This window comes from Aedes aegypti, chromosome 3 (genome assembly GCF_002204515.2).
Source record: "Aedes aegypti strain LVP_AGWG chromosome 3, AaegL5.0 Primary Assembly, whole genome shotgun sequence".
NCBI classification, from domain to species: domain Eukaryota; kingdom Metazoa; phylum Arthropoda; class Insecta; order Diptera; family Culicidae; genus Aedes; species Aedes aegypti.
The window spans coordinates 380,760,346-380,785,583 of NC_035109.1; the positions used below are offsets into that span (position 1 = coordinate 380,760,346).

At 35.1% G+C, this 25,238-nt stretch overlaps 1 protein-coding gene across 4 annotated transcripts in view; it reads right to left on the bottom strand.

The window, feature by feature from the left end:
- LOC5571923 (MAP kinase-activated protein kinase 2) overlaps window positions 1–25,238 on the bottom strand; it is a 58,656-nt gene that overhangs the window by 32,834 nt on the left and 584 nt on the right. For 2 of the 4 annotated variants that reach the window (XM_021852949.1, XM_021852946.1), the window contains exon 2: window positions 18,572–19,010. In XM_021852949.1, coding sequence (XP_021708641.1) covers window positions 18,572–18,778 — 207 coding nt within the window. In that variant the 5' untranslated portion in view covers window positions 18,779–19,010. Of the gene's footprint in view, window positions 1–18,571; window positions 19,033–19,218; window positions 19,440–25,238 lie in introns of those variants that run through there. The other 2 variants (XM_021852948.1, XM_021852947.1) reach the window with 2 other exon arrangements.

Genomic DNA, 25,238 nt, shown 5'->3' on the forward strand with positions numbered 1-25,238 from the left:
AGAGATGGTTCTTAAAAAAATAAAATGAATAAGATCTACTATATTTTTCAGATTGTTTCCTACTAAATCTATGCTATATTTAAATTTAATGTTTGTGCCAAGGTAAATATTGAAAATTTTGGAAACTAGTGGGACAAGTGAAAATATTGTCGTTTTAAATGACTGAACTGAAACTAAAAAAATAACAGTCAGATCTGTGATTTCAAATGGCCTCATTTGTTAGTGTATGAATACAAAAAAAAACACACATAAATACATAATAAACATTTTGTTCTTTTTAAAACAATTTTCTTGAGTTAAGTTATTTATTTAGCAACAATGTTACTTTTATTAAAAGTATTAACATCATCGAAAATCAAACACCATTCTATTTTACCGATTTTCCACTACTCATTTTATGTAAAGTTAAGTTAGGCTGATACAAATATTAAATTTCTTCTATGTCCGAGACCACTTGGAAGTTACGAGGGGGGGATAAAAATAAATAGGGAACAAACAAATAAAAATGAAAAAAAAAGTTAGTTTTTCGAATTTTCTATTTTTAATGATAGTTGTTAAACTGTTTTTAATCGTCCTCTGGATCATGTTTTTACTTGTTTTTTACTTGCAAATTGAAAAAACCTAACTGATGTCAAAAAAATGATGAATCTTTTTTTTCTCCCCTTCAAAATTTTCGGATTTTCGAAAGGGGGGGGGGGGGGTTGACATAAAAGAAAATTAATATTTGTATCAGCCTTATCTCTTTTCCAAATAATGTATTTATTGCCTTTATCGAGCGGATTTAACCCGGTCAAAAGTGTCAACATTCTTGTACCTACTGAATAAGTCATTATTTGAACTTAGTATCCAAACTCATGCGTCATCCGTTGAAGCCATTCAGAACATTACGATGTACATGTTTTTTTTTATTTCTTTATTAGTATCATTCCAAACATCATTTCTTCTTTCATCCTAATTTGGTAAAACAAATTTAAGATTTTATTAACATTTTGTTAACAACATACTACATCTCCCTGGCTCTTCACCCGAAAGGCTTTGGGGTTTTACATATTTCGACTTGTTGAATCCAACAAAAATAGTCCGGTTGAAAACCCCGTGTAACACCATCGTGACCTTCCCTTGTTAGCTACCCCATATACCCGATTGCCCCAAGGCTCCGCCACAAGAAATTTGCCTTAGACACCAAAATATGAAAAACAAAATAATTAATAACAAAGACTGGATTCGAAACCGCAACCTTTGGATCCTTAAACATAAACTTACACCACATGCCTATCATAGTTTCTCATGTATGGGTCTCTACATCACACAACATGGAACCATCTTGTCACGGAGAACAACCTGCAAGAGGAGCAAAATACAACACCCGTTGGACAGCCAAGTGCGAGAAGGGGTGAGATGATATGTTCTATAAATATATTTAAAGTACCAACGCGGTGCTGCGGGAATTTCTTACTTATACCAGAGTCAAAATCTATATGTTTGTATATCTATATTATCGGCAATAACTTATACATTTGCAGTGGAAATAGAATTTCATGCCGTGCGTGTTGGATTGGGTAATATATTAGGGAGAAACAAATAAACACACTTGACTATAACAGTCGGGCGCTTTATAAGCAGAATTTTATCGTTGACGTTTGCTGATTGATTTACTTTTAATTTATTTACATTTTGGTCTCCTATTAGTCGCATGGTTGGGGACGGTATGAGACTCCTCGAAGTAGGAGACCCAGGGTTTGTGGGATTCGATTCATTTGACGATATAATATTGTAATCAAACATCTAAGTGTGCATACAGCAAACTGGATTACCGTAATTCTTTCGCAATATTAGAAGTGGAACAATTATCACGACATGGATGTTTTATGTATCTTCTAACAATTACTTATCAAAATAGAGGCCGTTGATAAACCATGTGATCATTTAGCGGGGAGGGGGTATCTAGCCAAAGACCACGGTCCACCCATTTGTGTTTCAAAGAAAATTCCCCCATCAACTAAACCTGAAAGGTTTCATTAGCAGTCGGATGGTTCAAGTTTAAAAAAAAAGTTTTAAAATTCAATATGTCATATCTTCTTTACCAACAACGATTAGAAGACGATTAAGATTTCTATGGAAATTACTATGACAAAATTTGAAAAAATGTTCCCCACATGTTAGTACTGTAATGTTAATACAAAATTATCTCTAAGTGAAAACTAATTCCTCAAACAATAATAAGGAACACTGCAGTAGAAACAAATCTTTTTTGAGCTATTTTTGTTAGGGATTTTTGCAGAAGTTTGTCACACTATAATCTCACATTTCGCTTAATAATAGCAAACCAATTCATAAATATCTCTTCTCCCATTTTTCAAATTTCTGTTTCATTCATGAACAAATGAAACACATGATCATTGGGTGAGCGGGGGTTATTCGTCAAAACCACACAAAAGCACGAGGGGGGAGGAGGTGACTGAAAAGTCAGGAAAAATGTTCACGTGGTTTATGGACGACCCCTAAGAAAGATATGGGGATTTGAATTTCAAACTTATTTTAAATCTTAAACCGCTCTTATTAGCAGTCATTTACATTTACCGTTATATTTTTTTTTGTAAAGAAGATGCAATAGTACCTAACTGGAATTTACAGAAATTACAATAAGGTTTAATTATCGCACTCAACATTTTACACCAAAGCCAGATTTTCTATATTTTTGGAATTGATATACATAAATAATAATTCTCAAAAAACTTATGTGCACAACATAATCGCAAAATAATGGTGAACGCGTCACGAAATGATTTTGTATACCCTTAAGTGGATTTTTTGGTGTTTGTGCTCGTTCAGAGGTTTGCCAAGCCGCATATCTAAATAAAACCCGTGAAGATCTTTTCCAAACAATATTTTTTCTACATCCCAGAAAATAGGGTGTCTTTGAGCTTGTTGTGATATACATATTTGAAAATAGTAAATAGGCAAAGAATGTTCGCAGTTAATAATAAAGGCAACGCTCATAGAACATTCCGCCGTGGATCAAGCTCTGTCCCAGTTGGAACGAAACACTTGAAGAAAATTACTTAGTAAAAGAAGGAAAAAATATGAATTTTGAAAGTGTACATCAAAAACATTATCGAAAGAATGGAAAATTGATTAAAATAATGTTTTTTTCAACATATCTCGAATAGATATCATGTGTTTGTTATAAAATTATTTATTTATTTTTTTTTTTTTTTTGTATGGTATTCAGTTGGAGCTGCCTGACAGCTTAACTTGTCAAGGCTGAACCCTCGGTCTGGTTTTTGCCAAGTTTCCCCTCTACCAGGACCAATACTCAGACGGACTAGGCAATGGCGCCCACATGAACACTGTTTTTTTATTAGTATTGTGACGTGGTAGTTTTTGAAAAGTACCCATATTCCCTTGCTTCTGAGAAAAGGAAGCATTATGAAAATCAGCAGCTCCATTAGAATTTGTTTGAAATAGTAGTGTAGAATTTGTTTGAAATAGTAGTGCATAACTAATACTGTCTAGTCGAAATGGTTTTGAATAATTTGTCATTCAAGTGCTATTCTGATTACTATTGTCTTTTACGTAAGATTAGAGTCTTAAATGTCAAGTGTCGTCAAGTCTTAACAAAATTAGGCTATTTAGTAGTAGTTCTAGTTAATTTCATTTTTTGTTGTTATAAATATTTATTGGTCATTACGTTCATATATCCTTAAAGAAAAAAGTCGCTTTCCTTGTCTGTTCAACAATTTTTCGAAACTAGCAAGTGTACCCTAATGATCGATCTCAGCGTCTTACTTTCCATAGTCATTTTTATAGTGAATATTGAAGAGTAAAGTTACCTTAGGCTTCTATTACAGTCTCCTACAAGATTCACTTTTCGGTGGCAAATGCAATGCTTCACAACGCCTACTTTCTACTTGTAAATTTTGCGAAAATGAAGCTGGAATTAGATTATTTATACCGCTGTTACAAAGAGGTATTTCTTATTATGGCAATGTAAAAACCATATTAAAATAAGATTGACGCCACTTATTTCTACTCAGTGAATCTACTAGTCATTTTCCTAAGAGTTTCTAAGTATTCCCTACGTCGTATATGATAACGATGTATCTAGCTAGCTAATAGTAAGAGTGGCTACGGATCATTCTGGTTAGCAAAAGGCAAACTGAACGTCACCAATAGTATTAATGTCCACTTCGAATAGATTAATTATTTGAAATGGGCATAAATTCTATCAATGACGCAGAATGTCCGTTGGATCACATCCGAGATATTATTGCGTCTATGCCATATGAATTATGACGCGGCTTTAAGCAAAAAATGCCAAAATGTGATACCACCACTACAGGTTACGCCTTTGGTTTCCATCATATGGGCTAATGGATTATGCCCTCCCATCGCGGCAAGGTCGCATAACCAAGGGGAGGGTGTTTGTTATAAAATTATTTATATAGAAATATTAGCAGGTTCTAAAGTAATGATCATTCTAAATGCGTTGCTTGCAAGAATTGATAAATCAGTAATTTATAAAAATGTTTATGTATTAGCTTTACTAAATTTTATCTAAGTGTAAAAGTCACGTAGGAAATTGATTGAAGTGAAATTATGAAATCTAATTAAGGAAGATTGGATTGAACAAATGTGTAGTGAAAATAAATCACTTTGTTCAGCAGAGTGTGCTACTACAGCCTTGGCAATCGAAAAAGTGTCACGCTGTCGGCCGGAAGGTGAAAAATTTGATGCAATTGATTTTGCTCAACACGTGTGTTTCCAAGGAAACTGACTGTGATGACTTGTCGGCTTACTAGGAGAATTTAATATTTTGTTTAAATGCTATGGCATGCTATGATACTTACATGGTATATGAAACCTTGTGAAAACAAAACTTCTAAGAAGAAAGAGTGTGGTATGATCAGTTTACATATTTGATGTGAACAGAAAATGTTCATTTTTTTCTAATGCGTTGCATTATTTAGTCTACCGTTAACGGGTAATAAAGTTTTTGTTTATGAAAACTTAGAGTTTGTATGTGCTTGATCGAAGACACATTCAGGTAAGATAATAAAACATAATGTCATTCATGTTGCCCCCAAATTTAGTTTCTGCTGCATAAGAATTGATGCAGAGTTGCAGTTTTGGTGAGAAATTTCAAAATACCTTTTTTTTGTTCAATGTGATGATTTTGTGGGTTTTTATACACATTTATCTGAATTCACAGCATAATAGGAGAGGGGTCAGATTTAAATTTCTTTTCGTTTCAGAGAGCGAGTAATGGCGCTTAAGCCAAGGCTCTAGAGCCAGGACATACGGGGGAAATACCTGTGTCCCATCCCAGGAAAAGGAACACAGCGATGAAGTGTGCATTAATTTTCTTAGCTACGCCACTTCCAACGATTTTACCTTTCCCTCTTAATGAACCGGTCGGTACGGTGGTCCCCATTTCTTCACTAATAAAATTGAAAAATGTTCGTTCACCATGTTATTCATTCGTGAATAATCTGATGGTCGTAAATTTTTCAATTATCTTAAAACCCAAGTCTGCACAGTGGGCCTGGCCATTTTAATGTTTGTGTCATATTGTATACGATATGCTGCAAATATGAATGTCGACAAGAAAATATTGGAATCATTTCCAGTATTTCCAGGATGCTTTTCAATATTGGTTGTGCAAACGCTTAGATAGATAGATAGATAGATATATAGATAGATAGATAGCTTTACAAAATTTTATCTTATGATCTTATATGAAGAACAACCTATTTTTAAAAGAAGGCAAAATTTATTATTAAAACATTAGGTTATTGGACGTCAAAAATTATTGTGACATAATAAAACGAAAGAACATCAAAAAAATGCGTTCAGAATCATCGGAGTAACTGCAGTAATCGATTTCTCTTTTCGCTGATAACTTGAGCAGATCAATGTTATCGATTGTTGCTTTTATATTAGTTGGAAACAAAAAACAATATCTAAAAACAATATAGCTCGAAAGAACAGCCTATACATAATAGAAGGCGAAATTCATTTTAATTTTAAATCTTCAGTTTTTATATTTATGATTACATTTTATTTCGAAATGTTTGAAGGAAGGGTAAATTTGTGCTAAATATTTTATTTATTGATAATATATACCAATAACGAAACTCAATAAGGTTTGTTCATAAATTTCATAAGACGAAAAATAGTAATTTTGGACACCCACCCACCCCCTCGTAACGCTTTTTGTATGAATATTATAAAATTTTTGTATGACCTGTAACAACTTACTGACCCCCACCCACCCCCTCAAGCGTTGTGTGAAATTAGCGAATAAGCCCAAAGAAGAATAAATATTTGAAAGAAAGGATTTCTGGATAATTAATGAAATAGTTTTGACAATAACTTTCCCAATATGTTTTAGTTTATTCAAGAGCATATCATTGTTGCATCGAGTGCCTTTTTTAAATCAACTGACTCTAAATAAGCCTGATGTCGTCAGAGGGATTCAATAAAAACGTAAAAACGAATATCATCTTGAGACGTCCTTGGTTTCAGACTCATTATGCCAAACGACTTTATGTCAAATGATTATTATGCCAAATGACCTACCACCAGATCAACTCTATATTTACTTATAATAATAATGCTCAACATATTGTCGATTTAAAGTCATGCTTTAGAGCATTCATGATGTCAAAACTATGTATCATTGCTTGACAGTTATCGAATGAGTGCAATAAAACTTATTTTAATCTGCATTTTATTATGCATATAAAAATAAACACACATTGTTTGAAAATGTATTGGAAAATATGAAGTTGGTGCAGTCCCATATTGAAAAATAAAGGCATACCAGTCTCCATATGAACTTTTAATTTAAATTTCAGCTGCAAAACGTGAATTGTGTTCAAGTTTATTATTTTTTGCTGATCATTAGAAGCAAAATTAGCTAGCTATGCGGTTGTGTTAAATATGTCAGGAAGAAATGTAAGGGGTCGTCCATAAATGACGTAGCTATTTAGGGGGGGTAGGGGGATCTTTACGGGGCCCATATAGCTGTAGCGGTAAACGCGCAGCTATTCAGCAAGACCAAGCTGAGGGTCGTGGGTTCGAATCCCACCGGTCGAGGATCTTTTCGGGTTGGAAATTTTCTCGACTTCCCAGAGCATAGAGTATCTTCGTTCCTGCCACACGATATACGCAAGCAAAAATGGTCATTGGCACAGTAAGCTCTCAGTTAATAACTGTGGAAGTGCTCATAAGAACACTGAGATGCAAGCTGAGATGCAGGCTCTGTCCTCTGTTTTGTTTGACTTATAAACTTGGTTTATAAAATGATGATTCAGCTTCAAAACATTCATCAATTTTAGATTTTCTTGATAAATGCAATCAAACAGATTTTTCAAAGCTTTAAATGGTTGTGTAAATATTATATTATATTCGGGTCTTAATTGATAAATTTATAAATAAACAAAATCAAAGTTGAATAAATAAATTAAAAATCAATGCTTTAACTACTTGGAGTACATTGTTTTCTCATTTGTTGACAAGTCATAAAGTCAGCCGTTTTCAAGACTATAAAATATGCTCTTTACGGCAAATATTACATGAAACAAGATATTTATACCGTGTATTATGCATTCAATGTTGCAGGAGATCTCACTTAATCAACTCATCGATTTGTTTTGATGTATCAATGCTCTTGATGGAATAGCCTGAATATTAATGAGGACAACAGATTCGAGTGATATCGAAATTTCCCTATCATTCAATTTTATTGATAACTTGGTAATTTGATATTTTTTTATTATTTAACTTCATTATAGGTTGTGTAGGTTTATTTTATTATGAAGAAAGATAATGAAGTTCAGCTCAAATATTAATAGAGATAAATAATTTGTATAATAATCGCTAAAATTTTCTAAACATTCCAAATATATCAAGTGTAATCTTTTCTTTATCTGGCCACTGAATATAGATTTGAATGGATTTGAATTTGGATAATAATTCATTTCGAATTTATATATTTTATTGTTCATTTTCATTGAAATCTATTTCCTAACAAAGAATAATTTAAAAAAAAAACAATCCTCTAATAACGAAATTTCTGTTCTAACTAAAAATAAACTAGAAATATATTGTACCCTAACTCAACAATAACGAGCTTCATCAATCCAATCATTTTTTTTTTCACATTTTCTAAAGTAAACTTGTTTGTCTTGGTAACAACAGCAAAAGTAATACAATTTAGCCTATATGAAACTAGATACCAAAATTATGTAACAGCAAACTGTGTTTATTTGAAACTGTTTTCCAAATAAATTTCGAGCGCTACTGTATATCATACTGTTAGATTAGATTATCCTTACATTTTAGTCAGTAATTAATATCAAATTTTGTATTGAACTTCTGAATTCTATTTTTTTGTTTCAACCCAATCACTGAGGAAAATTAATAAAAAAAATATAAAGGGGAGCCTTCCTTAGCCGAGTGGTTAGAGTCCGCGGCTACAAAGCAAAGCCATGCTGAAGGTGTCTGGGTTCAATTCCCCGTTGGTCCAGGATCTTTTCGTAAAGGAAATTTTCTGGACTTCCCTGGGCATAGAGTATCATCGTACCTGCCACACGATATACGAATGTGAAAATGGCAACTTTGGCATAGAAAGCTCTCAGTTAATAACTGTGGAAGTGCTCATAAGAACACTAAGCTGAGAAGCAGGCTCTGTCCCAGTGAGGACGTCAATGTCAAAAAGAAGAAGAAGGGGGGGGGGGGGGGGTGCTTGATATGCTACGTATTTTCCAAGGGGAAGTATCAGCATTTGTGACGAAACGGTACGAGAGGGGAGGGGGGTGTAAAAAATCAGTGAAAAATGCTACGTTATTTATGGACGGCCCCTAATAGAAAATTATAAACATTTGTATGAAAGAAAAACTTCAAAGTTTGAGCGCTATTTTCTCAGTGCCTACTTTTTTCAATATGGGCCTTTATGGGCAGCATTAGTTGTTCTTAGAAAAACTTTCTTATCGAAAATGTCTCTATCATGAAATTTTGTCCTGAACAACTAATTCCTATCACAATTCATAGATAGTCAAAATTAAAAATGATAAAAAAAGATTATTGCGTTATATAAAAATAAAATTTTGTTTTCATATTTTTCATGATAAAAAAAAATCAGTATATATGTTCTCTTGACTTCTCCAAACGGTTTACTACAATCTCCCCACTGAACGTTCTGTTCTAAAATCAATATATCGGTGCCATAATTCTTAAAATAAATTGCTTGCAAAAACTCATAGCCAATTTGCAGAAGTTGTTCTTGGGTCAAAATGATCGATTCATCTATAGAAAACTCTTTTACTATTATACTAAAACCATGGTTAAAATTTAATCCCATATATGGGGCACGGTTTCTTATAATCGGCTCATTCTGGGTAGCATTCATCAGCATTGGATCGATATTTTTTTATCAATGTGAAAGTAGAACCGTGATCTTGTTTTATTTGAATAGCACCAGCAAAAGATTCCACAGAGTTTTCATGTTTTCAAGACTATTCATTTTATAAAGAGGACACCTTGTTTATGCTATATCTTTTCTATCATGTAAATAAAATCCCAGAGTATTCTGTCTGTCAGTAACGCTTTGAAAGGTTTCATTGAGCAGCATACACCAGCAATTTAAGAGCACAATAACAGTCAAATTAAGAGCACTGCAGTCCATTTGAATGTTACAACATTACAATAGGGTCCTAAAGCCCTGTTCCAATTTGAGTGCCAAACACTTACGTTCAGGCCAAAAACACATGTTTACTCAATATTTTAATGTTTTTTATTTGTTTAAATTCCGATGCAAGTTGAAAATGTGATTCATTACGGGTTTCGTCATTTCAATATAAGGTTCAAAAACAAATAAGATATATGCAAAGGATAGATAAACATGATTGTGGGTCGAATATTCTATTTTTTTTTTATTTACACAACCTTCTTGAGTCGATGTTCCATGGTTCGATATCGACTTATGAAGGCAAAATAAAAATATTTTTTATGGTTACTATAATGGTCCCCTAAAAGAGCTTTCCAAAGCATTCCTGTTCGATGACTCGATATATTCATTAGTCGATAGTCCCCTAATTACAATTCGATTCGTTTTAAATCGTTGAAGATCGCCATCGCAGCACAAAGATCTATACAGAAATTGTAGCCCTGGTTAATCGGGATTCAATGGAATATTCTAGAATTTTCAGTCAGATTCTTCTCTCTTATTTATAGAAGCTTCTGAAACTTTTGAAATATTTCACAACAGCATTTAAGGCTGTAATTATTTCAGATCAGAATAACGGCACTATAACAATGGAGTATTATTAGAGCATAAATTTGGGCGATTTTGCGTTCATAAATATCATGCGTGTCTCAGCTTATTATTCATACACCAATGGCATATTTATCAACAGAGAAATTTCTCCGTCCATGTTATCATTTTGCAATTGAACATAAACATTATTAATCTTTGAAAGAGGTTTTTGCTTGAAAATTCTTATGGAACGTGACTAGCCACGCTGGGTTAGCTAGTTTATCAATGAAATCATAATCGGTTTTCTGTGCATCGTAATACTATTATTTTCCTCTTATATGGAAATCTTACAAAGAAGAACAAAGAAGTTTCGACAAAAACTTCCTAGAAAAGATGTTCTTCAAACTTAAACAATATTTTTCACATACCAAAAAAACGAATTTTTATGAATGAATTGTGTTTTGGTATACTTAACTATTATACTTGGCTAAAGACCTACCAATCTTTGACCATTCTAAACATTGTTCCTTATTCGTGTGAATTATAATTATTTTGATGGCTTTTTTGTTATAACACCATCGTGCAATAATATAATAGTCGAACGATACTGTATACAGAAAACCGATTACGATTTTATTGATATATTATAAAGATATAGCATGCACAAGGTGTCCACTTTATAAAATGAACAGTCCTTAAGTAAGTTGTACAATAGAGAATGTGGCTACTCTGGTAGGTGATAAATTATTATGAATATACATTAAACTTGTTCAACATACGATGATTAACGCTTTAAAGGAGACTTGACTGTATATCTTTATTTTGCTGGGGATAACACATGTTCACATGTTTATCAATAGCATGAGCAATCATGCATATGAAACGTAAAACCACATCGACTTTGGTTACACTTCATTTCAAGAGTAAGTTTGGAGCAGTAGATAAATAGTGTGCTAGTCAATCCGATGATTATGGTTCGAAACTGGTTTGCACCCTCTCGGTTTTTTGCGTGTTTCCATACTTCCAATACATGCACTTAAAAGGCATATGTGTGGAAGTTTTATTTTTTAATACATGTGTTGGTGATCTACGCACATGAAAAATAAATACACATGCGACAACAACCAGGATCGATCCATGGTCATGAGCGTGAGAACCAAATACTATACCACAGCACTAAACCCGCTTGTTGGTATGCGTGGTGCAAAAAGCATATCAAGTTGTACTTCCCCATTTGTACCGTAAAAACTGCTCGACTCAATGACCGGATTATCTGCCTATCAATAGACGCTCAAAAACGTCATGTCGCTCAGAAGAACACTTTTCCGCCATCAATAGACGCAGAAAACGCCTATAATGACGGTTTCAACTTTTGGGTGTAGATACGCACGATTTCCGTTGTCTAAAATATCACGAATGAATTTTTCGTCGATTGTTTTGTCGATGGGTGATATAAGCACTCTATTTTATGTTGTGAAATTATCTCATAGAATCTAACAATTCAATTATTTTATTCACTGAACTGGAAAGTTTAGAAATGAAATACTCTTTCGAAATCTACTGAGCTCATATTTGGCTTAAATATGCTTCTTATTGCATAGTTTTAGACAATTCGGTCGAGGAAAAACCCCTATCTTCTGCTTCTTGGTATTAACGTCCTCATTGGGACAGAGCCTGTTTCTCAGCGTAGTGTTCTTATGAGCACTTCCACAGTCATTAACTGAAGCTTTCATTGCCAAAGTTACCATTTTTGCATTCGTATATCGTGTAGCAGGCACGATGATACTATATGCCCAGGGAAGCCAAGGAAATTTACATTACAAAAAGATACTGGACCGACCGGGAATCGAACCCAGACACCTTCAGCATGGCTTTGCTTTGTGGCCGCGGACTCTAACTACTCGGCTAAGGAAGGCCCCTTAAAAACCCCCATGCCAATCAATGTGATGGATTTTACTAAGGTGGCGCAGATGATTGAAGCGTGCCACTAGTTCTCTCTTTCATTCTCCCGCTGTTCTCACGCTGACGTCACTATTTGCGCTGCATAAGAACAGCGGGAGAAGGAAAGAGAGAACTAGTGGCACGCTTCAATCATCTGCGCCACCTTAGTAAAATCCATCACATTGCATGCCAATGTCAATCATTCCACCCCATTGGCGAAACCGCCCCGACCAGGGAGGGAGAAACCAATACAAAATTTCTCTACGTCACAGTGAGCCGAGATTTTGCTGTCACGAACTGTCACTGTGAGCCCGGATCTTGAACAATGGACAAACATGATAAAAGCGCGTAATTAGCCTAAGCATATTTTTGCATTTCATCAAAAGTAGCAAAAATCGAATTAGAATCAATTCATGCACATTCAAAAGTAACGTCACGAGAGCACCGTTTATTCTTATTGAATGTAACGTATTGGAATAAGGCTCTTTTTACTGTTTTCATTAAAACTGAAAATTAAACGCATAGAAAACTGTGGCCCTTTTTCAATGTTTGACCAGCAAAATCGAAGGTACACAACAAATGAAAACTAGCGATTTTCACTAAGCCTGCCTTGATTGTCGTTGGCAAACTGGAGTTATCTTGCAATTTGGAAAACAATTGTATCCAATTTCGTGTGTAGTATCGGTGCCTCCCTCCCAGGCCCCGACTACCCCTATTTGTATTCTGCACTGTTCATACAATACAAGAACCAGTTCACATTATTGCTTGGAATTAATAAGTTTTAAGCAAATCAATTAAGGCCGCACGGGACGTCATTATAATCATCCTATCCATTTGAAGAAGCAGATCTCAAGTACCACTCCATATATGAATGTGAAAAATTTATCACTATATTCTATATATGTGGTGCACAATCGATTAAATTTTCAGCTTCATCGGTTCACTAAAACTCGAGATTTGCTTCGGCAAAGTTTTGATGATAATTGTTAGAGTGAGACAAAAGATAGGGAAAATAACACGGTCTCCCGTGTCCCCTTAATGGTATCCACTAATGCCACGGGTAACTGAAACTTAAATTTTTAAGCAAAAAAGAAACCTCAGAAGAACCTAAGGGTCATCCATAAATTACGTCACACACAATATGGCCATTTTAAATCCCTCTCCCCCGTATTATCATACTTTTGTATGGAGGCTTCGTAAATTATGTAGAGATCGTAACGTTTCCGTGAATCATTTCCCGAGAGTGTGTCGTAATTTGTGAGGTCTCCTACAAATTACAACATATGTTGTTTTTCCAATAATTCTATATGGATTATCTATATAAATAAAAATGGAATGGTGTTTGTATGTCACGAAATGGCTCACGAACGGGGCAACAGATTTGTATGATTGTTTCTCCATTTTGTTCGTCAAGGGTTCCGACGTATTTGTGTGTATAAAAGTTGCAGGGTGTTTACCGGGAGAGTAGGAAAAACGGGACTGAACGGAACTGTTATTTTGTATGGGACGATTCATAAGGGGTTTCAATAACCTACTTGATGGCAAGACGAAGTTTGCCGGGACCACTAGTATAATATAGATAAGAATCATAAACAAGTGTACATTGGTAATGTTATGTGTGGTTCATTATGCTAAGTAAATTTTGTGCGCACATATGTATAGACTCTTTTCTTGGGGCTGTGCATAAACCACATGGTATTTTTCCCTGTAAGGGACCGTCCATAAATGACGTAGTATTTTAGGGGGAGGGGGAGTCTACGATTTTGCTAGAACCATTAAGTATGGCAAAATAGGCTACGAAGGGGGAGGGGGTGTCAAAAATTGGTCAAAAAATGCTACGTCATTTATGGACGCTGCCTAAGTGGGCTTTTCCGATATTTCGCTTGTACATGAAACGTATGTATGCATGAAGTTACTTTTCAGAGAAATAGACAGATGTGAAGACGGATATAGCATGTTTTACTTGTCTGTTGTTATGCGAAGAACAGTGCGCGGAATTAAGGCATTATGAAAAAAGACGTAGCCTAATTCCGCGCAATACTTTTACGGTAATATAAACATAAAATTTTTTTTTTCTTCAATATTTAATCGATGGCCGTCATCACAGTGGGCCTGGCCATTTTAATATTTGTATCAAATCATTGATATGCTGCAAATATTAATGCTGACCAGAAAATACTGGAAGAAATTTCAGTATTTCCAGGATGCTTTTCAATATTGGCTGTGCAAGCAATTAGAACTTAGAATATTTAATCGATGGCCGTCATTCCCCATTTGGGTGGCACACTTGCCGAATAGTGCTTAACACTCTCTTTCCCGCGACTTTGATCGACTATTTCTTTAAGAAAAAGCGTTTTTATAAAAAGTATTTAAACAAACAATGGTTGAATTTTTCGAAATCGGTGTAAAAATTTTTGTGTTTTTTTTTTATAGTAAATTGATTGTTTATCAATAGTTAGTTGACTTTTGGATTAATCTGATGAGTATATAATGATATTCTAGTAACTATTGCTAAGTATTCATTTAATTCGGTTTGTTTCAAGGTCGTCCAAAAACCAGTGGAGCTAACATTTGGGAAAGAGAGGGGTAAACATACGTTATGTTGGATGATAAATCAATTCTTCATAACTCGATATTGAAGGAACCATCGAGTAAGGAAGGTATCGATTTACAGAACGCAATATCAGTGCAACTGCCATCCAAGGGACTATCGAGGTAGCCATGAAAACCAACATTTACTATGGTTCACTAACTCGATATCGAGATCATGATACAAATCTGGTGGATTGTTGAAGCTTTGAACAAAGTTAGAGAGCAAATTGCTTCAGGTGGCCGGCTAGCCCCAAATTCCACTATACACGAAAATCATGAGCAAGTTCGGATAAGCCAACCAAAAAATGTGTACCGTAATCCGAGGGCAAATTGATCACTATTTCACAACTTTTTGTCATGTTTTCCTTTGGAATAAAAAAAAATGTTAAACTTATTTCGGTAAAATCAGTACTTCATTGATCTCTATCAGTTTATGTAATCGATTTTTTATGAAATAAAATTTAACATTTCATAAAATTAGATTTAATACAAAAATTGAAAATGACACATTGGGGCGAAATTGATCACAATATAAAAAAGCATATTTTAGAATATAAAATTTCCCTATCTACAAGATTTGGGTCTCCTGAATCTGAAAATTATGGCAACATTCTTACAACTCGTGTATATCATCATTTTATTGCAAAACTAAACTATGTAAATCTGCACAATACGCCTAAATGTATGCCATTTCCCTTGAAATAAGCACATTATTCAGCAATACATGATTTATGGTCAAAAAACTATTCTTGTAATGCTGTACGAGTTCAAAAATGAGTTCAGCAATTCACACTGAAGCTTACACAACAAATTCAACACTCAAAGTTTACATGCAGACTTAGCAAAAATGACTACCTGAAAAGTTTGAAAACTCAACTGAAAAGCTAAGAAATATAATTTTTACTTCGAGGTGAAACAGTTTGGAATGCAACTTTTAAGATTGACTAAAATTTCAAAAGCACTAATCTCACGTAGGAAGCATTCAACAACAGTGTACTTTATATTTTGGCTCAGTGCACTAGCAGAAAGCTTAAAATAAGAAGATCAGGAATGTTTGCCCACTATTTCTTTAGTTTAGTGCCTTTGAAAACGCGAGTAGGTGCACAAGTCGGCCATTGTCACGGCCATCATTGGATTACGATAAATGCTTAATAAAATGCTACAAAATGATGCAATAAGATTTTCGGTACGTTTTTCCTCCTTTTAGTTTGGTCAAATTCTAAGTGGAACAGACCTCATACGGCGTAGATTAACCCTAGCGAAATGTTGCCGATCAAGTACCAAGTATGTATTTATAAGAGATGCGCCAATTTCGTCTAAGAGATTAAGATTTGTTCCTAATCGTTGTATATGGTGATGGACGGGAAATATGCAACCCCCATATACCGTGTAGAGTTGTACCACCTATGAATTTGTGTTAATGCTATTGCTAAACAATCATCAAGTAAGTATCGACATCTTAGGGAATAGAGTGTTTCATTGCTAGCATGTATAAATATGGTCGACTGACCAAGAAAGCTGTTAGTCAATCACTGTGAAAGTGCTCTCAAATAGAATACCAAGCTAAGAATCTGACTCTGTCCCAGTACGTCAGACCTCATGATACTCTCGAGAGACCGGCGTTTAAGATTACTGTCTAATTAGTTAGGGTCACAAATCGTTGTCAGCGTCGTAAATGCTTCGAAATGGAAATTAGTATGCAGTGATTTCATATTTCATTTTCATTTTGCAGCGTTTGGTGGGGCAATGAGAGCGCAAGTCAGTCCAAAGCCGGGGTAAGGGATAGGTAATGGCCGTAATAGTCTATGCGGACCACTTGAACACCATCGGAAAGGATAAGAAGGGTTGGGGTAGGGTATAGGGAATGGAGAAGACTTGACACAGTAATGCGATTAATGCTGCAAAATGTAAATGTGCTGAAAGCAATTTAATTTGAGTTTTGAAGTTTGATTTGACTTATTAAAATTCCAAATAGATCGGCCATTGTACAAGTAAGAAAGAATATGCTGATCGCTTTCTAGAAATTTGATAAACAACAAAATAATAACAATATGAGAGTGATGCTAAGGGCTGCTGATGGCACAATGCGACGCTTTAGGAGATTTTGATACTGAATGAACATTACTATACAGAGCGCAATTTAATCGATGGTGATAGCTTTACAAACTTTATCTGTTTTTACACTGATTGACGATGCTGATTTATATAAAAATATTTAAAAAATATTTGATATTAGTTCATTTGTTTATGTGATCTAGGTGTTAATAATGGAAAAATTTTACATACCCTTGATGAAATACTTCCCTGACCAGAAATATTATATATTACGCCCTTTTCGAAGCTATTCTATCCAGGTATCCATGTACTGCTTTCAATCCTGAAATTATTCTTATTGTGCATGCTCATGCATTATATTAGTGATGCTCATAATCATGCAACAGATAAGAAGGAGAGAGAAAGAGAATATAGGAACAGTGATTAGTAATGAGTTAATTATGTAGTTTTGTTAGAATTATAAACATTTAAACAGCAGTAATGAATAACTTATAAAATTACTTTGCAGCATAGCTGAGCCTTTCGGAACGTAAGACCGATGTATAAAAATAATTTGTTTCGAAATTGTCCGCGTGGTCTTCTAGTGCCCCTATTAGATCAGAATCAGTCATAGACATACATATCGAATGCTCGCCATGACCCTATGACCAACATTTGTATATGTATAGACTTAGCTGATGTGGCTTTTCTAATAGGTAGTTCTTTCACTCATTGATTGTCTTCAAAACCTTGTCAAGTATAGAAAATTGATTTTATTTCATTTATTACTACATTAAAGCTACATTGTACTTATTAAGTATTAGGTATTATTTTATGTTTTTAACACTATTGATATTATCAAGGCCAGAATTCCCAGTGAGTGAAGAATTTTATAGTACTAGAACACCATAGAAGATCGCTTAACATTACCTAATCATGGAACGGCTTTTTGCTCTATTATTTTAGGTAGATGCTATTGATCTCCCTTTGCTCCTATCCGCAACCCGGTGCACGCGCCCTGTTGGTTTTCGAAAACCTCGTAGAAGATTACAAACCGTCAATGGCATTCCCAATTACTACCCCACATTGCACATTCAAGGGTCTGATTGTGCTCCTAACCCACCCTCAGTCTGTAATCTTCTCGCCAGTTTGAAATTATATTTTCCCGAAGTGAAAGTAATTTTGATGAGTGATATCGTAGTGCAGCCCAACTGCATAGTACAGTAGTTTAACCAGAATCTTTAGGTCAGAAGATAAAATCTAAATTTTGTAATAAAAAGGTTGCCATTGCTTTGAAATTTACCCAACATCTAATCAAAACTACTAACAACAGCGATCAATTATCAAAATTCATCGCTCCCTGGAAAATATAATCCCAAGCCCAGGGAAATTAGTATGCAGTGATTTCATATTGAAAAAAAAACCTACAGTAAAGCGTGGCAGCAAACCCTTAATAGCGATCAGCTGACAATCTATAAAATTAACAGAAATTAGCAGCTAAACGCTCGCTAATGATAACAACGACCTGTATCAAAATGATTTTGTTCTCTCGGACTAATGAGGTATTGATTATAGGCGATGATGTGACTGACCATAGATTGGGCAAATTGCGTCAGCGAAAACCCGGGTACAGTTTTTGCGTAGGCAGAAAGAAGATGATGACGAGGTGAGTAGAAAGTGCAAACAAGATGATCGGAAAGGGATGTTAGGTGAGACAATATAGGTAGGCAAATTGTTACTCACCTTCAAGGCATATTTGTTGCTTGTCTTCTTGGCAGTGCACTGCACCACCTTCCCGTTGATCCCCAGTCCCAGCACGGTGTTGGAGATCTCGTAGTCATCCGTAATGGGGGTAGCTTTCGGCTGGCGCCCATTGGGGCCACCTCCACCCTGTGGAAGCTGCTGTTGGGGTTGCATCGGAATCGGCTTAATCTCGGGCATCTTGTACATGGCGGTTAACTTTCGTTTGCGACTTCCGCCACCTTCTGCACGAACTGCTTCACTATTACTGCTACTGGCACTGTTGTCGCTGTTCACACGACTGCTATTACTTGGATCCGTTTTGACGGCTTTTTTTGGTAGTTATTCCATTCACAAACACAGGACACTTTTTGTTTGGTTTCTTCCTATAAGCACTTCACCACTTGTGGTTGATTTCTTCGGTTTTGAACACAACTCCTGCCTGAAAGAAACACGAAGCCCTTCTAAGAATGCGATGAACATCAATGTCACAAGTCGCCACGCACATTGGCGCGTGACACGGTATTTTTTTATCAGCAAACATCCATGCTAGGCCACATGCTGGTATATGGGTCCCCCTTTCGCGAGGAATCCAAATTATATAACGAAACACATTCGCTGCAGATGGGATTCTTTAGATAAAAACGCACACGTATCTTGACCAGATGGCTTCTTCGACGCACAACCCGACCAGCACTAGCTACATCAAACGGTGTGTCATGTCATAATAATTTCAATCATCAGCTCCACACATCCCGTTGCTCTGTTTGTGCACTCAGACTATGAAGAAATCTGCGCGATTATTGTCACTCATTCACGATCGGAAACGGCACGACCGAACGAACGAACGAATGAACGATATCTACTGTTGGTGGCAGTCAATTCATGTCGGTGGTGAGCTGTGCTGCTATCTTTCGGTACACTAGATGTAGGTATATACCAGGCCTGCCCAACCTGTCTGAACTACGGGCAAGATCTCTGTAGCTATATTGTGAGCCGGGCTAGGATTTTTTTTAGGCGTTTGTAATTTATGAACAAAAGTCAGTTTTGGTTCAAAAGGTCTCCTGGAGAACTTGATAAATACAATTGGTGCTGACCATCCTACTAAAAATTCTCACAAAAAATCTCTAAGATTGAAGTATTGTCTGAATCGCTCCTTTTACTACGTAGTAGTTGTATCCAGGGTACTTAAGAATTGTAAGTCTGGCATTCTTTGGTTTAGTCTATCAAAGAGTGAAACAAATCAGAAATTTTTATTGTGTAAAAATGTATCAATTCAATGAAAACTTGTTACTGTGATTGAAGTTCATCGACTATTTTAACCTTAACTTATGATCAAAACAATTCTAATCATAATTAAAACATCAATAGAGTTTGCTTCACGTCAATATTTGAAAGAAAGTTATTCAAACACATGTTTCAAGTGGATTTTGAAGATTTTAAATAATAAAAAAATAGTTTGATGATCTTGAAGATGAAATAGTCAGGGGACCAGTTATGGGAAGAGTCTTCTTGAGCAACCCCTGGTATATACAGTAACTAGCTCTTTTTCTTCTGTTCCGCTTGACTGCGAGCGGTGATGCGGTGGCGGGTCCTATGATTGCAGTTTGAGCCGGTAATAAACGTGTTGCCTGACGAACGGGCAAGTTGCCGGTATGACAAGTTAAGTGAAGTTCGTCTGGTATGTAAGGCTTACCAGATGAAAATTTTTGCAAGGATGGCATTTTGAGGCTTTGGAAAAGAAGACATTTAGAATTTTACGAAATCGAGAGTCACCCTTGCCCTTGCGACAACTAACTATAGAAATAGACTATTCAACGCTTAGGCGATTTAGTAATTGAACTAATTGTTTTAAGCTTCGTAAGTTGACAACTTGATAGAACATTCACTGACTTTTCACGAACTCCAGAATGCATGCGTACTACCAAAATACAAATTATAGTATCAATCAACTCTCGAAAACTTATTCTAACAGACTCAAGTCAAAAAAGTATACAAACTTACTTTATCGATTCTACGTGTTTCGCAGACGAAATTCTACACGTTGCGCTCTGAACCAACTCGATTTTTCACTTTTAAAACGTTTATTTCCGGATTTACAAAACGACGAAAGTAAGATTCTCAACTTTCGCAACCTAACCACTACTTTCGCCGCCCCGCTGTATGGAGAGACAAAGTGACTTAACCACGAATCAAAACAAAACACTACTTGAGCCGATTTTACACTGGTAGAAAAACGTCGAAAGTAACTGAATAAATCGGCTTATCATTTTGTAATATTTTTTTTGTGGGAAATAACAGGAACTCCCTAGTTTTTGAACGCGAGCTTAATGTATGCAAAATTTAAGCGATGTACACGGCGAAAAAAAATTAAAAAGTAGATTAATTTTAAAACAGTTTTAAAAGACAGGTTGTGTTTCTTTTGAATTAATTTTCTCAAAACCATATGAAAGTTACTTACGTCGATTTGAAAAAGTAATCGAGAACTAACAGTGGAAGTGTCCCATGTGTATTTTTTGGTGAAATTTAAATGTTGTTACCGAACATCATATTTTCCAAATAGGAAAAAAACAAATTGTTTTTACTGAAAAACACCGAAAAACAATTAGGTCGGATTGGTCGGTGTTCAGGCAGACAAGTGCTTTTTTTGTGGTTTTGCTTTTGTGAATCAAGTGCTTTTTTGTGGTTTCAGAAAAACGTACGCCAGTCCTTCTAAATATTTAAATTTTTGCATTATTTGCTGTACTAGTGAAAATTAACTATTTGATGTTGCATCTGGACCACCGGAAAAATAAGAAATTATGGAGTCCTTAACGTATTGGTAGAACGCCAAAATATCATCTAGTTCGGTCTGCCTGAACACAGACCAATTGTCCACTGGCAAAAATGGTCCAACTGCAATGATGTAAATTTCATGTCTATTTACAAACATTCAAGAAACATTAATGAACCATGTACACACAATGCTCTGATACTATTGGGGTAGAATTGCGGAGGAGGATAATAGTAAAATCACAGAGGAACAGATGTCACAGTTTTATTGCTGTCCATCGAACACCTGTTTATCGATCGATTCATGTCCATATTCGCTAGGTATAGTTGAAAACGTTCGATTCAAAACACAAATCATCATGATTTGAAGAGTTCTAAGATAAGAAAATATCTTCTCTTGGGATGAGCATAATCGGTAGTGTCTGCATATTTTGATGTATAGTTAAAAACACCGACACTCAGTAGGATTTCTCATCGTTGATTTCATATTGTTGTGAATGTAGCTTTGAAAATAAATGCAATAAATTCAATTTAGGCCGTGCAAAACTCATTTTTGTCAAAAGACCCCGCAAAAACATCCATAAAGTACAAAAGTTGTGCTTTTTTCTCCAAAGAAAATCATGATTAATCAACTGAAGGTATCCCTTTTCCGTTTTCGGACACCAGTAATAAAAAATTCATTTACAACTTCTTATGTTCAATTCTCAATGTCAGTGCTTCTAGGCGTAATTGAATATCGAAAAGTGATAGTTATAACCTGTTATAACCATAGAATTGAAGTATGTCATGAATTAGAATTATATAAAACAATTAGGTAGGGTCAAAATTTCAAATGGACAAAACGTCGAAGGTAATCATTTTGCAACATTGGTTTGGAATTGTACTCCAGTTATTTGTTCCGTATTGTGGTCAATTTAATAACGTTTGGCACATAGTGTTTTATTCGTCCATGTATTTCTCGATTTCTTCTTTTTTTCCCTTTCGACGTTTTGATATCACTTAATCACCTCCACTGAAGGAACAGTGTTCCGTATACTGGTGCATGGATTTTTGCAGGGAGATTCCAAATAAATCGTAATTTTCATACATTTGAAAGATAGAAGGATTTGTATTACATCGGCTGACATGGTACAACTACATATTTTATGATTTTTCACTATATTTCAGCTGTTTTCCCTTAGGTGCACCACTAAATGGTACATTTGGTACACCACTAATGTTGATAGCCAAAACGTTCTAATTATTTATTCTTTTTTTTAGAAGAGAATTATTCCAAGAAATTTTATTCCCTTGGAATTCTTTCCTTTCGACGTTTTGGCATTCAATGTTTGTCTTTCGCCTTTTGCTGTCCATTAATTACGCAAGATAATTTGGGCGCTTTTAGACCCTCCCTCTCTCACAGTAAGATTTTTTGTATGAAAATATTAAAAATAATTTGTATGACGCGTAAGAAATCCCCCTCCCTTCATAAACCCTTTAATGGACGACCCCTCACCAAAACGCTGATACTTTTTCTGCTATTCCAACACAAAACAAACTGATTTTCATTAAATCACAACCTGTGAGGTGTTTGTAATGATTTCATCTGATGAACTGATCTAGGATTGGTTACTCTAGAATAAGTTTTTGCAAGGATCTATGTTTGACTACAAGCTTATGAGTACAATCCCAACAATATGTGTCTTAATCCTTTGAAAATTATCTAAAGAGTTTATTTTTGGTTTATAAGGATTATTACATATGTTGAACGAGTTACCTGAGAGAGGTCATGACTTCACCTTAAATAGAGAGCCATTCTGGATAAACATTCTCCATAAGACCATAAGTGGTCTGGAGTTTGTTTCATAAAAATACATATACAAAAAATGGCTGGAGAATTTATTTCGGGAATAAAAAAAACTGTTGAAAATTCTACTAAATCAGGATAAGGAAATTCCGATACGAATTCGTTGAGCAAAGTTATGAATCCTTGAACGAGTCATAAAGCTGACTAACAAAAAAATCTTCAAGAAACCTCTCTAGCATTTAAAAAAAACCTTCTAGGAAATCCAACATTTATTTTTCAGGGAACACCTTAGAGATGTTCTAGGAATTTTCTCAAAAATATTCCAATAAATTTTCAAGGTGTTTCTCCATACATATTTTCTGGAATTTTTTTTATTTTCCAGAGATAAATTGTTACTCTGGCGTTCTGACACGACTTCTGTTTTTATTCTTCGAAATGATCCTTGAATTGCATTACATTTTTTTTGAAGATTGCATGAATAACTCCAACAGGATACACACAAAAACTCCTCCATGAAACGTTAAACGTATTAACATGCTGCAGATTTATTCAATCGGTTTTGTTCAGACACTTTTAAAGATATTCACCCCTATTCTTGTTTACGTTCGAATGCACATTCGATCGAAAGTCGCTTCGCATTCCCGTTTACGCCAGCAAAATCAAGTGGGCCATGGATTCGATCGAAAGTTGGATCCGCCGTAAACGAGAATGAGGGTGATTATTCCATAAAATTTCAAATGGCTTCATAAACTGATAGCTCCAAGCCAAATGACAGCCAGAAGATAAAAAAAAACAAATGGATACTGCTAAAACATACCAAAGTTTATCTACTAGAAATTTCACATAATGTGACATTTCTAGAAGAAAAACTTGTGTTTAGCAGTATCCATTTGATTTTTAATCACTAATTTAGTGGTTTATTAATTCTTTCTGTATTTCCTCAACGATTTTAATAAAATGTCTTCTGAGGACTACTCCTTGATTACCCTCACAAATTTTTCGTTCGAATTGTATAGAAGGGTATATTTGAACACAATCAGACATTTAAAAGGGTGTGAAATATCAAATTTAGTAAATAGCGCAACAACATCCTAAGGTTATTCTTATTACCAATTTTGCAAAATAAAATCAGAAAAAGGGTTTCGTTTTTGGCAACTGAAAAATTCGATCGTGTTGTTAAAAACGGAATCGCATTGTATCCACAATGTGCTACAATCATCGATGGACAGTCGATCCATTGAATTCCTATGGGACCCTCTACTATAGGTTATGGTGCACCATTATAGGTGTAAAGAAGCAAAAAAAAAACAAGATACTTGTTTTAAATATGTACAGTGAAACCTCCATGAGTCCATATTGAAGGGACCATCGATTCATGGAAATATCGAATCATAGAACAGCAATCCTTTGGACAGCTGTTTCTAGGGACTATCATAGTAACCATGAAATTTTGTGTTTAGTATAGTTCCATGAGTCGATATCGAGTCATAGAACATCGACTCATGGAGGTATCACTGTAGCTATAAGACTAATTTCATGGATATCATTCTAGCTTATCATCAACTTTGACTATGGTTCTGTAGCTCGATGTCGAAGAGCAGATAATAACATTATAAGGAGATGACTGTATAATCCAACTCTCTATAACAAGGTAGCATCAAGTTAGGGAGGTATCGAGTGATGGAACGCAAAATCAGTGCAACTGCACTTCAAGTGATTATCGTGGTAGCCATGAAAACCAAATTTTACTATGTTTTTCAATCTCGATATCAAGATATGAAATATCGAATTAAGAAGAGTTTGATTGTATTATTTGTTACAAACTTCTTGTAATTGTAATCGTAATTTATTGGCAAAACGAGAACATGTTAGTATTTACAACTTTAAGCCATGTCAAGGAACAAATCTTGGGACTTTTCATTCAAAGGTTCTTTGATTTGAACAATAATCATTACCAGAGAGTTCACGTGACGTCAACAATAAAGTTACAATTTTACACCCCACATCCAGCTGATCTCCCAACCAAACCAAGATCCAACAGATTTCGATTCACACTTTTGTGAATCATGGACCGATCGACCACACGCATCACCTTTATGCTTGACCAACTTT